This window comes from Ovis aries, chromosome 14 (assembly GCF_016772045.2).
Source record: "Ovis aries strain OAR_USU_Benz2616 breed Rambouillet chromosome 14, ARS-UI_Ramb_v3.0, whole genome shotgun sequence".
Lineage (NCBI taxonomy): Eukaryota > Metazoa > Chordata > Mammalia > Artiodactyla > Bovidae > Ovis > Ovis aries.
The window spans coordinates 61752883-61765577 of record NC_056067.1 but is presented as its reverse complement, the minus strand read 5'-3'; the positions used below and the strand labels follow the sequence as shown (position 1 = coordinate 61765577).

Genomic DNA, 12695 nt, shown 5'->3' with positions numbered 1-12695 from the left:
TGGTAGCACAGGATATCTGGTTGGCCCCCAGCAGTAAGCGAAGAACAGCAAACAGGTGATGTCAACCCCTTCCGACAAAGCTTCAGCTGACAGTTTCAATCTCCGTTCATTTCTTCCTAAGCCTGTACTGTCATGAGAACTGGCAAGGTTGTGATATTCCTAATTCTGTTCGTCCACCTCCACTGTATTTTCATTCATCTAATACCTTGCTACTCAGTTTCTTGACCTGTATCCCTCCTTCACTCTACTGCAGATGCTCATTCCCGCAAACAACCCTCTGGTTCACTATTATCAGTATCTTGAATGTGCATAATCTCAGTGTCAGGCACTCTGTTCTGCAGTAACTCTTTCACGTGACTATCCCATTTCATTTCCTGTCTTTTAGTTCCACCCAGTTGTAATCATTTGTCAATAAATCACTACTTACTACTTCTTTCCCTCACCTCTGACAATGCAGGTATTTTTTTTTCCAATTAAGAACTTTTCATCATCAACTCTACTGTGTAATTCCAAGAGTCTGTGACAGAAAAGTAAAGAGAAACAGTCATTTACAAAAGATGACACTATGTCTCCAGAAAGCTGGGGAAAAGATAAAAGTGATCATTTTACCATGATGACATGACCCACTCTGTCTGGTATTCTTCTCCTTTTCTTAGAGTCTACGTTCTGATGGTAATACAGCCGCCTTAGCTTTCTTGTGTTACTGTCGGCCCAGTGCATCTGTTCCCTTCCTTTTCCTTCCTACGTACCTCTGTCCTACATTTCAAGGGCAGCACTGGACACAGTACGCAGTCACCTGCCTTTCCTCCCCAGACAGCCATCTCTGCAATTTTGCTAAAAAGAAGCACAAGTAGGAGCTTTGCATGAGTAGGTTCATATTTTATTTCTTTCTCCAGTAGCTGCTTACATTGTTACACATTCTTTGTGAAATATCATCTTGCTGCACACTTACAAAGCATACCCTTTTGGTATGTGTATCATGGTCTGAAAAGAATACTTAAAAATTATTCAGCATGTACGTCATTTGTCCACTGGCAATAAATATAGGTCCCTAAATGCATTGCACCTGCATAGTCCATAGAGGCTCAGAGTGCCCCTTGAACCAGAAGATTCCTCTAGCGTATGGAGGGACTCCACGTGGCATCTATGTCCTGTGGTTAAGATGATTCAGCAGCAGGGATGCTTGGGTGAGGAGTCTGGAAGGTGCAGGCTGGAGACTGTTGCTCATTGTTCTCCTCCAGGCTGTGTCGGATCCTATAGCCAAAGTATATGGCAAATCCTAGTAGGGAAATGAGACAGTGAGAAGGGAAAGTAGGTGCTCTCCTTACTGATACGCACTTGTGTACACGCTCGTATGCATGCTCAGTTCCTCAGTTGTGACTGGCTCTTTTGTGACCCCACAGACCATAGCCCTCCAGGCTCCTCTGCCCATGGTATTCTCCAGTCAAGTGTACTGGAGTGGGTTGCTATTTCCTCCTCCAGGGATCCTCCTGACCCAGGAATGAACCCATGTCTCTTACGTTTCCTGCATTGGCAGGTGGATTCTTTACCACTGAGACACCAGGGAGCCCCACACTTGCTCACTAGGTCTCCTATGAGGGTGTCTGACATAGTTTAGGGGAGTGGTGGTAGGAAGAAGATGGGGATCAGTTATTGAGAGGTCTTTTAATCCCAGAAAACCACTTACCAATGGCATTCCAGACGCTGAATTGGATCCAGGCTCCAGAGGCCATCTGCATCATCAGGGAAACGTTCACAAAGAGGCTCACCAGTGGGAGGACAGGCAGAGCAAGGACCTGTGGGCAGAGTCAGCTCATCCCTGGACACAGCCCAGACGTCTGAAAGGGAGACCCGACCCACATGTGGGCAGGAAGACTCCAGTGCTTTTGAAGCTGTGTGTTCAGTGCCTACTGAAACTGGGTGTGTGAAGCACTGAGTGTGGGTCAGGGAAGGGTCCGTTGGCTTCAGCAATTTCCCATCTTCTCATGTCCAGCAAAAGATGTTTAGACCTCAAAGCAGGCGGATTTCATTCACTTAATGTGGATAGTTTGGGCACAGAAGGTCACTTACTTTTAAAAATTAATTAATTTGGCTGTGTCGGAACTGAGTTGTGGCCCAAGGGCTTCTCTAGTTGTGGGACGTGGGCTTAGTTGCCCTGTGGCATGTCCTGGTTGGGTATTTGTTCCCTGACCTGGAATCTAACCCACATGCCCTGCATTGCAAGGTAGATTCTTAACCACTGGACCACCAGGGAAGTCCCTCACCTACCCTGAATGGAAGAGGAGAGGGGCTCTGGGGCTGCCTCCAGATGATGGCTGTGACCCCAGTGATGAGCAGCAGCAGCAGCACAGCCACTGTTGGGAGCCTGGGGTCTCCAGAGAACACCTGGCTGGGCCACTGGGCCAGGCTCAGGCTCAGGATTATCAGCAGGAGAACTGCAAGGGTCAAGATGGAGGAGAACAGGCTGGACCCAGAAGACAAAGATGTCAGGACCTTGGGTCACACCCCTCCTCAGGCTGCCCACATCAGGAGGGGCCATCATATCTCTATCACTTCTTGCCTAAAATAGACACATATTTCCAACCCATCCTGTCAATTTCAGAATACCACCAAAAAGAAGTCCCACTGGTCACCAAACAGGAAGGCGTATCCATTGACAATCTGGCCAGATTTCTGGGTGGGGATGGTGCTGGTAGGGAACCACAGACTCTCTAGAATGTTTGAATTTCCTGTTTCAGATACAGGCTCTGGAGGATTTTCTTTAAGGTCAGGCTTCACCTCAATTTCCTCCTCTGTTTTCTCCTTCTTGCTGCAATTCTGATCTGGCTGGTACCCGAGTGAAAGGATATTAAGGCAGGATTGACAGCAGCCCCTATACTTATCCAATATCAGACAGTTAATCCAACTCTTTCTCAACTTCAGCAGATGCAGGACACGAAGCTAGAAGAATCTTAGCTCCTCTTGAGTCCATGACCCCCAACCAAGGTGTAGTGGAGTCTCACCTGAGGGCAAGGACAGAAAGAACCACGAGGGAGTCAGCAAGCAGGGTCCCGATTGATAGGAGGTCCACCAGATCGCTGAACTCGAAGAGTAACGCCATGACTGCTAGGATGAGGGCACAGACAAGGTGGGGAAGGAAGTGAGAAACAGCCAGAAATATCCAAGGTAAGGAAATGATCAAACAAGGGGTGGGTTTTGTTTATCCACCTGCAAGGTTTCCAGAAGACATGATGGCCCTGACAGGCGTGCCTGTGTGGGCGTGGATCTGGGCAAGGCCCCGAGAAAGGAGTCCATCCTCTGCCATCACGCACATCCCCCGAGGCATGGGGAACATATCACCTAGGAGACTGGAAAAGAAAATGGAAACGTGTATGAGGACATGGAGAGATGGGAAGAGAGGACCGGGGCTTCTGTTCCCTAGTCTGCTTGGGTCAAGGTGTCCTCCCCTCTTGTCTCTCAATCCCAAGGGCTGGGATACCCGAGCATCTGATAGTAGATGGGGAGAAAACCATGACACTGACCTGGATGTAAGAACACAGAGGCTACCAACAGCCACGACATATCTGGCAGGGTCCCACCCAATGAGAAGGAAAGCCTCTGGCAAGGTGCTCTCAGGATGGATCTGGCAGTAGGGCACCATGAGGGTGAGTGCTGCTGAGACACCAAAGCACACCACAAAGCAGATGAAGATCGTGATCATGGTGCTCACGGGGCTGGACCGCTGAGGATTTAGGGCTTCTTCCCCTGCAGGAAGCAGGGATGTACTAGGTTAGGAAAACACAGGGAGCGAAAGCACAATACCCCCTTTCCTCTTGCACCATCAAAAGCAGCCGAACCTTCTACCAACCCCTATGCCCAAGGGCAGCCTAATCTGTCCCCAAACCCCTGATGAGAAGCACAGTGACTATATTACCTTTAGTGACAATGGCATCAAAACCAATAAATGTGTAGAAACACAGAGTTGCTCCCTGGAGAATCCCATCAAAGCCCAAAGGTGCAAACCCTCCGGAACCCAGAGGGCCCAACCTATGGTGAGAGAAGGAATGAGGAAAAACATGGGTGAGGAGAGCTCAGCCATCTCTACTGGACTCTTCCCTTCCTACCACAAGTGCTGGGCTCCAGGACCCCCATCACTTAGATCCATCAGCCCAGGTCTCTTTGGTAGTGGTTTAGTCACCAAGTCATGTCTGACTCTTTCAACCCCATCGACTGTAGCCTGCCAGGTTCCTCTGTCCATGCAATTCTCCAGGCAAGAATCCTGCAGGGGGTTGCCACTCTTTAGTCCCCACCAGATTTCTAGACTTGCACCCTCCATCACACAAGTGTCACTATGGACAAGACAGCCCTCCTAACCTAGAGGTGCCACTGGATGCAGACGTGTTCAATGTGTAGTCCTGTTCTGTGAGCTTCCAGTTGTGCAGGTCTCCCTTAATGAAGCCAGAGACGATGATGAAACTGAGAACCGAAACTCTGTTGTAAAGCAGGGTTGACTCAGGAGCTCCCAGAACCAGTTGTCCTGTGGGAAAGATGGAATATGAGACATACAAAATGACCAAATCCATGGAGACAGAAAGCAGACCACTGGCTACAGTGTCAGGAGGGCTGATGGTGGTGGATAGATGGACAGTGACTGCTCAGTGGGTGCAGGGTTTCCTTTGCTTGTGATGCAAATGTTTGGAACTGGATGCAGGTGATGGTTACAGGACACTGTGAAGGTACTAAGTCCCTCTAAGTACACTTTAAGGTAGCTTGTTTCTTACTGTGGCCATCATCTCACAGTAGACATGTCTATCAAATCATCATGTGGTACACTTTAAACTTATACAATGTTGGATGTTAATTAACTCAACAAAATTGGGGAGAATGATTAAATGGTTAATTTTATGCTATGTAAATTTTCTCTCAATTAAAAAAAAGTTTGGTCTCAGTACAGAGGGAGAAACTTGTCAGTCGAAGTAAGTGCTTCTCAGCTGGGAGTGGTTTTGTTCCCCAAGGGCCCGTTGGCAACGTCTGGAGACATTCTCTTGGTTTTGTTTTGGGTCCGTTTTTTGGCCATGCCATGGTTTGTAGGATCTCCATTCCCTTGCCACAGATGAACCTGGGCCATGGCGGCAAAATCCCAGAATCCTAACCACTAAACCACCAGATACACAGATGACACCACCATGATGACAGAAGGTGAAGAGGAACTGAAGAGCCTATTGATGAAAGCGAAAGAGGAGAGGGAAAAGGCTGGCTTACAGCTCAACATTGGAAAAACGAAGGTCATGGCATCTAGTCCCTTCACTTCAGGGCAAGTAGATAAGGAAACAATGGAAACAGTGAAATACTTTCTTTTCTTGGGCTCCAAAACCACTGCAGACAGTGACTGCAGCCATGAAATTAAAAGACACTTGCTCCTTGGAGGAAAAGGGGTGACCACGCTAGTCAGCATATTAATAAGTAGAGACATTACTTTGCCGACAAAGTTCCGTCTAGTCAAGGCTATGGTTATTCCAGTAGTCATGTATGGATGTGAGAGTTGGACTATAAAGAAAGCTGAGCACCAAAGAATTGATGCTTTTGACCTGTGGTGTTGAAGGAGACTCTTGACAGTCCCTTGGACAGCCAGGAAATCCAACCAGTCCATCCTAAAGGAAACAAGTCCTGACTATTTATTGGAAGCATTGATGCGGAAGCTGAAACTCCAATATTTTGGTCACTTGATGAACTGAACTGAACTGATGCAAAGAATCGACTCATTGGAAAAGACCCTGATGCTGGGAAAGATTGAAAGCGGGAGGAGAAGGGGACGGCCGAAGATGAGATGGCCGGATGGCATGACTAACTCGATGGACATGAGTTTGAACGAGCTCTGGGAGTTGGTGATGGACAGGGAAGCCTGGCGTGCTGCACCCCATGGGGTTGCACAGAGTTGGACACGACTGAGCCAGTGATCTGAGGTGAAGCCACCAAGAAACTCCCTGGAGACTTTCTGATTGTCACAATTTGGGGGGTTGGTGTCACCCATATCTAATGAACATAGTTCATAGATGCTACACATACAACAATGATTAAATTAAGAAAACCCTACAGTGCACAGGTTAGCCCCCACACCAAAGGCTGTTCCAGCCTAGAAGATCAGTAATGCCAAGGGTGGGAAATAACAGTCTATGTCTTGCCTTCCTGTCTCTCATACCACAGACCATTTTCCCCAGTTCTAACTCCCCACCATGCTGCTCCCCCAAGCCTTCCCCACCCCTCATCCCCCTCCACACCCCACCCTTCCTGTCCCATCATGAAAATCTCCAGCTTACCAGTGAGAAGCAGTAACACGGCCAGTGCAACAAAATCGGTACGTGACCAGGAAGTAAGGCATATAAGGAGAGAAAGTTCCCTGGACACTACTCAAGTGACTTAGCAGCTTAGCAACAATCCAAGTCTATGTCCCAACCACTAACGCTGAAGAAGCTGAAGTTGAACGATTCTATGAAGACTTACAAGACGTTTTAGAACGAACACCCAAAAAAGAAGTCCTTTTCAGTATAGGGGACTGGAATGCAAAAGTAGGAAGTCAAGAAACACCTGGAAGTGAAGTGAAGGGAAGTGACTCAGTCATGTCTGACTCTTTGCGACCCCATGGACGGTAACCTACCAGGCTCTGCAGTCCATGGGATTTTCCAGGCAAGAATACTGGAGTGAACTGCCATTTCCTTCTCCAGGGGATCTTCCCAACGCAGGGGTCGAACCCGGGTCACCTGCATTTCAGACAGATGCTTTACCATCTCAGCCACTAGGGAAGTCCCCAGAAACACCTGGAGTAACAGGCAAATTTGGCCTTGGAATGCAGAGAGAAGCAGGGCAAAGACAAATAGCGTTTTGCCAAGAAAATGCACGGGTCATAGCAAACACCCTCTTCCAACAACACAGGAGAAGACTCTACACATGGACATCACCAGATGGTCAACACTGAAATCAGATTGATTATACTCTTTGCAGCCAAAGATGGAGAAGCTCTATACAGTCAACAAAAACAAGACCAGGAGCTGACTGTGGCTCAGATCATGAACTCCTTATTACCAAATTCAGACTTAAGTTGAAGAAAATAGGGAAAACCACTAGACCATTCAGGTATGACCTAAATCAAATCCTTTATGATTATACAGTGGAAGTGAGAAACAGATTTAAGGGAGTAGATCTGATAGATAGAGTGCCTGATGAACTATGGGCTGAAGTTCATGACATTGTACAGGAGAGAGGGATCAAGACCATCCCCATGGAAAAGAAATGCAAAAAAGCAAAATAGCTGTCTGGGGAGGCCTTACAAATAGCTGTGAAAAGAAAAATAAGTATGTATAGTATGCTTTGAAAAGTTTACCGAAAATTTCACAATGGTCCAGTCACTTTGTCCACTAGCAAGAAATACAGGGCTTTAGATGCCTCCACCTTCACACTCCACCGAGGCTCACAGTGTCCCTTGCACCAAAAGATCTGCCAGGGCATGGAGGGATTCCATGCAGCATCTACTTCCTGTGGTTAAGATGACTCAGCACCAGGGGTGTTTATGTCAAGAGTCTGGGAGGTGGAGGCTGGTGGCTAGTGGCTGTTGATGATTGTTCCCTGCCAGGCTGTGTCGGATCCCATATCCAAAGTATATGAGAAACCCTAGAAGGGAGATGAGACGATGAGAAGGAAATGTAGGTGCTCTCCTTACTTACAAATGCTCTGTAGACCTCCTATGGCATCTGATACAGTGTGGGGAGAAATAGTAGGAAGATGTTGGGTGCAGTCATTCGAGAAACCTCTTTATCCCAGAAAGCAACTTACCAATGGCATTCCAGACGCCAAACAGGGCCCAGGTCCCAGAGGTCGTCTGCACCATCAGGTAAACGTTCACGAAGACGCTGACCAGCGGGAGGACAGGCAGAGCAGGGGCCTGTGGGCAGAGGCAGCTCGTCCCTGAACACAGCCCAGGTGTCTTAAGGGGGACCCTGCCCCACGTGGGTGGGAGGCTCCCGTCCTCCTCGGGCTGTGCATTGAGTGCCTACTGAGATTGTGTATGCAAAGCCCTGAGGGTGGAACAGGGAAGAGTCCATTGGTTTCAGTAACTCCCCTCATTCCCTGTCCAGGAAAGGACATTTTGCCATCAAAGGACACAGACCTCATTCACCCAAGGAGGACACTTTGGACACATCAGCTCACTTACCCTGAATGGAAGAGGAGAGGGGTCCTGGGGCTGCCTCCAGATGATGACCGTGACTCCAGTGATGAGCAGCAGCAGCAGCAGCAGCAGCACAGCCACTGTTGTGAGCACGGGGTCTCCAGAGAACACCTGGCTGGGCCACTGGGCCAGGATCAGGCTCAGGACAATCAGCAGGAGAAGTGCAAGGGTCAAGGAGGAGGAGAACAGGCTGGACCCAGAAGACAAAGATGGCAGGACCTTGGGCGACATCCCTCCCTGAAACCACCAACATCAGGAAGGGCCATCATATCTGCAAGACTGCTGCACTGAGAAAATATACACATTCACTCCATCCTGTCAGTTTCAAAATATGACCAAAGAGACGTCCCAGTGCTCACCAAGCAGGAAGGCACATCCATAGACCATCTGGGCAGATTTCTGGGTGGGGCTGCTGCTGATAGGCAACCACAGACTCTTGAGAGTCTTTGAGCTTCCCGCTTCAGGTTCAGAGTCCAAAGGATTTTCCTTGACTAGAGGCTTCATCTGAATTTTGTCTTCTATTTTCTCATTCTTGCTTAAATTCCAGTCTGGCTGGTACCTGAATGAGAGATATAGGAATATTAACAGCAGACCCTACTCATTCAAAAACAGGCATCCTAATGCACCACTTTCCTGCCTTAACCAGAGCAGGAGATTAGAAGGCTGAAGTGGGAGGGGGCAGGTGGTGAGGCTAAGATGGCAGAGGAATTGGACGGGGAGACCACTTTCTCCCCCACAAATTTATCGAAAGGACATTTAAATGCTGAGCAAACTCCACAAAACATCTTCTGAACTCTGGCAGAGGACATCAGCCACCCAGAAAAGCAGCCCATTGTCTCTGAAGGGAGGTAGGACAAAATGTAGGCTAAAAAGAGAGACAAAATAGTTAGGGATGGAGATCCATCCTGGGAAGGGAGTCTTAAAAGAAGTTTCCAAACACCAGGAAACCCTCTCACTGGCGGGTCTGTGGGGAGCTCCCTCACATTGCCCTAGCTATGGTGAGAGAGCAACCTAAACTGTGGGGTAGCCAGAGAGAGAGAGGGAAAAAAAGAGAGAGAGAGAGAACGAAGTATCCCGGGAAAAGCCCTAACCTAAGGCACTGCCGCCCCGTCCCCGTAGATCAAAGGACTGAGGGTATACCAGAGGAGAGCCAGCAGGCTGAGGACCAGCCCATCCCCGCCAGAGGCAGGGTCAGGCAGGTGGCAGCCAGAGCCAGAAAGTGCAAACTCAGCCCCAGAGACCGCATCACCTAGATTTCTTTCTACTAGAGAGCCCCCAGATATTTTTGAAATGCTAACAGATAGTGCTTTCTGTTCACCTGTGAAGGCTATACATGACCCAGGGGCTCCAATTTCTGAGCGACCAGCCAGAGACAGAAGAAACAGGTTTTCTTTTACCCACAAGTGTAAATTAACAGGTTGTTGTAAATGATAAGTAGCCTGAGGAGACCAGTCTTCTTATGTTTGAAAAAAACAATAATTAGAAGCCAATAATTTGTCATACAAAAGTCAGAAAAATTCTAATCATATTTAGCAGTTCATCTGTGCATGTTCGTTGTTCAGATGTGTCCAACTGTTTGCACCTCCATGAACTGTAGCCCGCCAGGCTCCTCTGTCCATGGGATTTTCCAGACAAGAATACTGGAGTGAGTTGCCATTTCCTCCTCCAGGGCATCTTCCAGACCCAGGGATCAAGCCCAAGCCTCCTGCATTGCAGGCAGGTTCTTCCAGTCTGAGCCACCAGGGAAGCCCAGCAGTTCCTTTCAGTTCAGTTAATCAGTTCAGTCACTCAGTCGTGTCCGACTCTTTGCGACCCCATGAATCACAGCACGCCAGGCCTCCCTGTCCATCACCAACTCCCAGAGTTCACTCAGATTCACGTCCATCCAGTCAGTGATGCCATCCAGCCATCTCATCCTCGGTTGTCCCCTTCTCCTCCTGCCCCCAATCCCTCCCAGCATCAGAGTCTTTTCCAATGAGTCAACTCTTCGCATGAGGTGGCCAAAGTACTGGAGTTTCAGCTTTAGCATCATTCCTTCCAAAGAAATCCCAGGGCTTGATCTCCTTTAGAATGAACTGGTTGGATCTCCTTGCAGTCCAAGGGACTCTCAAGAGTCTTCTCCAACACCACAGTTCAAAAGCATCAATTCTTTGGCACTCAGCTTTCTTCACAGTCCAGCTCTCACATCCATACATGACCACAGAAAAAACCATAGCCTTGACTAGATGGACCTTAGCTGGCAAAGTAATGTCTCTGCTTTTGAATATGCTATCCAGGTTGGTCATAACTTTTCTTCCAATGAGTAAGTGTCTTTTAATTTCATGGCTGCAATCACCATCTGCAGTGATTTTGGAGTCCAAAATAATAAAGTTTGACACTGTTTGCACTGTTTCCCCAACTATTTCCCATGAAGTGATGGGACCAGATGCCATGATCTTCGTTTTCTGAATGTTGAGCTTTAAGCCAACTTTTTGAAAGTTCCTTTAATGCCATGTAATTCACTTCTGTTCCACTTGAGTCCAGTTTTTCTATTAGTTCTGTTGACCTGGACTGATGATGAAGGATGACAGTGAAAGTCATCGTTTCAAGAAGTTTGTGAGGTTTTTGTTAAAGCTGATATGATTTGGCCAGTGAGGTGAGTACCTTGATCACTGGCGACTGTGGGAGGCATACTCCAAGTGAATGCATTTTTATTTTTTACCATTTTCCTTTCATTGTAAGGGCATCAATCTTGCAACCAGGAAAGGCTTTAACCCATCAAATAAAAATGAGATTTTCCAGGGAGCCAGGAAAAGCTGGGCAGTCGTCTTGGGTGTCCCAGAGCCCTGAATGTTTGATTAACAGCCATTGTTTACCCATCTCAAATTCCCTCAGTTAGGAGTAGACTGTTGACACACTCTTCCCCAGTGGCTCAGATGGTAAAGAACCTGGCTGCTATGTGGGAGACTCATGTTTGATCCCTGGGTCTGGAAGATCCCCTGGAGAAAGAAATAGCCACCCACTCCAGTATTCTTGCCTGCAGAATTCTATGGCCAGAGGAGCCTGGTGGGCTACAGTCATAGGGTCGCAAAGAGTCGGAAAAGACTGGACTAACACTGTCACTTTCAGTTGCTATGCCACAACGATATCAGGGTATCCAAAGTCCGACAATAAAGGTTAATTTTTGTAGAAGCAGAATGAACTTTATCTACATGTGCCATAATCTTCAGAGATCGTGAAATACTCCTTATTTTCTCAACAAAAGTAATGAGAGATCTCAAAAGCAGTTACAAATCACTTAGACCCAAAGAGTTCACACAGTCTGTTGTCAAAAGCAGCGCTCCAAGAAAACATTGTTCTCTTAACAGACAGAGAAAACCATATTCCAGTCTGGCATCAGCTTACTGCTAATAGCAACATTTATTTACCTGATTAATTTTGATTCAGTTTTGGAAAGCCTTCTCTATATATCTTGAAGAGGTAGCACTTTTGCAAAGGCATCCAAGTGAAACCATAACTGTATATATGTAAAGAGAAGACTTAGGAAGGCACGTTTCAAGTCCGCCTATGGACTTCCCTGCTGAGGCCAGTGGCAAAGAATCCACCTGCCAATGCAGGGGATGCAGTGTGTCCCTGACCTGGAAGCTTCCGCATGCTGTCGTGCAGCGAAGCCTGCGCACCACAGCCACGGAAGCCCGCACCCTGAGCCCGGGTTCCGCAGAAAGAGACGTGACCACAAGGGGAGCCTGTAAGCCGCAACTGGAGAGCCGCCCTCACTCAGACAGCTAGAGAAAGCCAGCGGCAAAGACCAGACACAGCCAAATATTAAACCAATTAATTCAATAGTCTCTAGGGGTTTTCACATTTAAAATGTGATTGCAATGCAACTGACAAAGAGGCTGGGTTACTGCTGTGACTTCAAACACTCTCAGAAAAACACCAGAATTATGCCTGATAGCATTGCACTTGTTTGTGTGGCATCGAAGGTGAAGTTGAAGGGGACTTAAAGCTTAGATGAAAAAGAAACCTTGAAAGAGAAAGTGTTAACCGCTCAGTTCTATCCAACTCTTTGCCACACCGTGGACTGTAGCCTGCCAGACTCCTCTATTCGTGGTTTTCCAGGCAAGAACACTAGAAGTGAGTTGCCATTCCTTTCTCCAGGGATCTTCCAACCCAGGGATTGAACCTGTGTCTTCTCAAGTAAAGTAGGAAAGAAAATCACAGGATGAAAAGAGAGAAAGGCACAGTGTGTGTGCTGGTGCGCTGCTTGAGAAGATATACTAGAGGGCCCGGGGGCTGTAATTTTTCTACCGCCCCTAGGAAATAAAGTGTGGTGTGTAGCAGGGAGCAATATGCTGACGGTGCCAGCAAGGAGTCCCTGCACACGGCTCGCAGCGTTGATGAGGACGCACTGCTGGGCTGAGGACCGCGGCGGGTTGCGGTTCAAGGAGAGCAAGAGACAGAAGGAGAGGACAGAGGAAAACAGAACTTGCGCTCCTTCACTGAGCGGATCTAG

The 12695-nt window shown here is 47.8% G+C and overlaps 1 protein-coding gene across 1 annotated transcript; it reads right to left on the bottom strand.

The window, feature by feature from the left end:
* Positions 1 to 858: 858 nt before the first annotated feature.
* On the bottom strand, positions 859 to 7541 carry LOC105605833 (cationic amino acid transporter 3-like). The gene is made up of 10 exons (XM_060399127.1): positions 7358 to 7541; positions 6635 to 6737; positions 4354 to 4516; positions 3914 to 4026; positions 3522 to 3744; positions 3208 to 3347; positions 3003 to 3105; positions 2269 to 2435; positions 1688 to 1838; positions 859 to 1279 (listed from the first exon to the last, which is right to left on the bottom strand). The coding sequence occupies exons 2-10, from the start codon at positions 6687 to 6689 to the stop codon at positions 1255 to 1257; spliced, it is 1140 nt and encodes a 379-aa protein (XP_060255110.1). The 5' UTR covers positions 6690 to 6737; positions 7358 to 7541; the 3' UTR covers positions 859 to 1254.
* Positions 7542 to 12695: the final 5154 nt, after the last annotated feature.

What these genes read in the sequence shown, in the direction of transcription:
- LOC105605833 (XM_060399127.1), bottom strand. Translation starts at nt 6,689, where the DNA reads ATGGCAGTTCACTCCAGTATTCTTGCCTGGAAAATCCCATGGACTGCA. An exon ending in CTTTCTGTCCTTGCCCTCAG is followed by an intron (nt 2,436 to 3,002) that starts GTGAGACTCCAC and finishes TGACCCTTGCAG; the next exon opens with TTCTCCTGCTGATAATCCTG. An exon ending in CCTCTCCTCTTCCATTCAGG is followed by an intron (nt 1,839 to 2,268) that starts GTAGGTGAGGGA and finishes TCTCCCTTTCAG; the next exon opens with ACGTCTGGGCTGTGTCCAGG.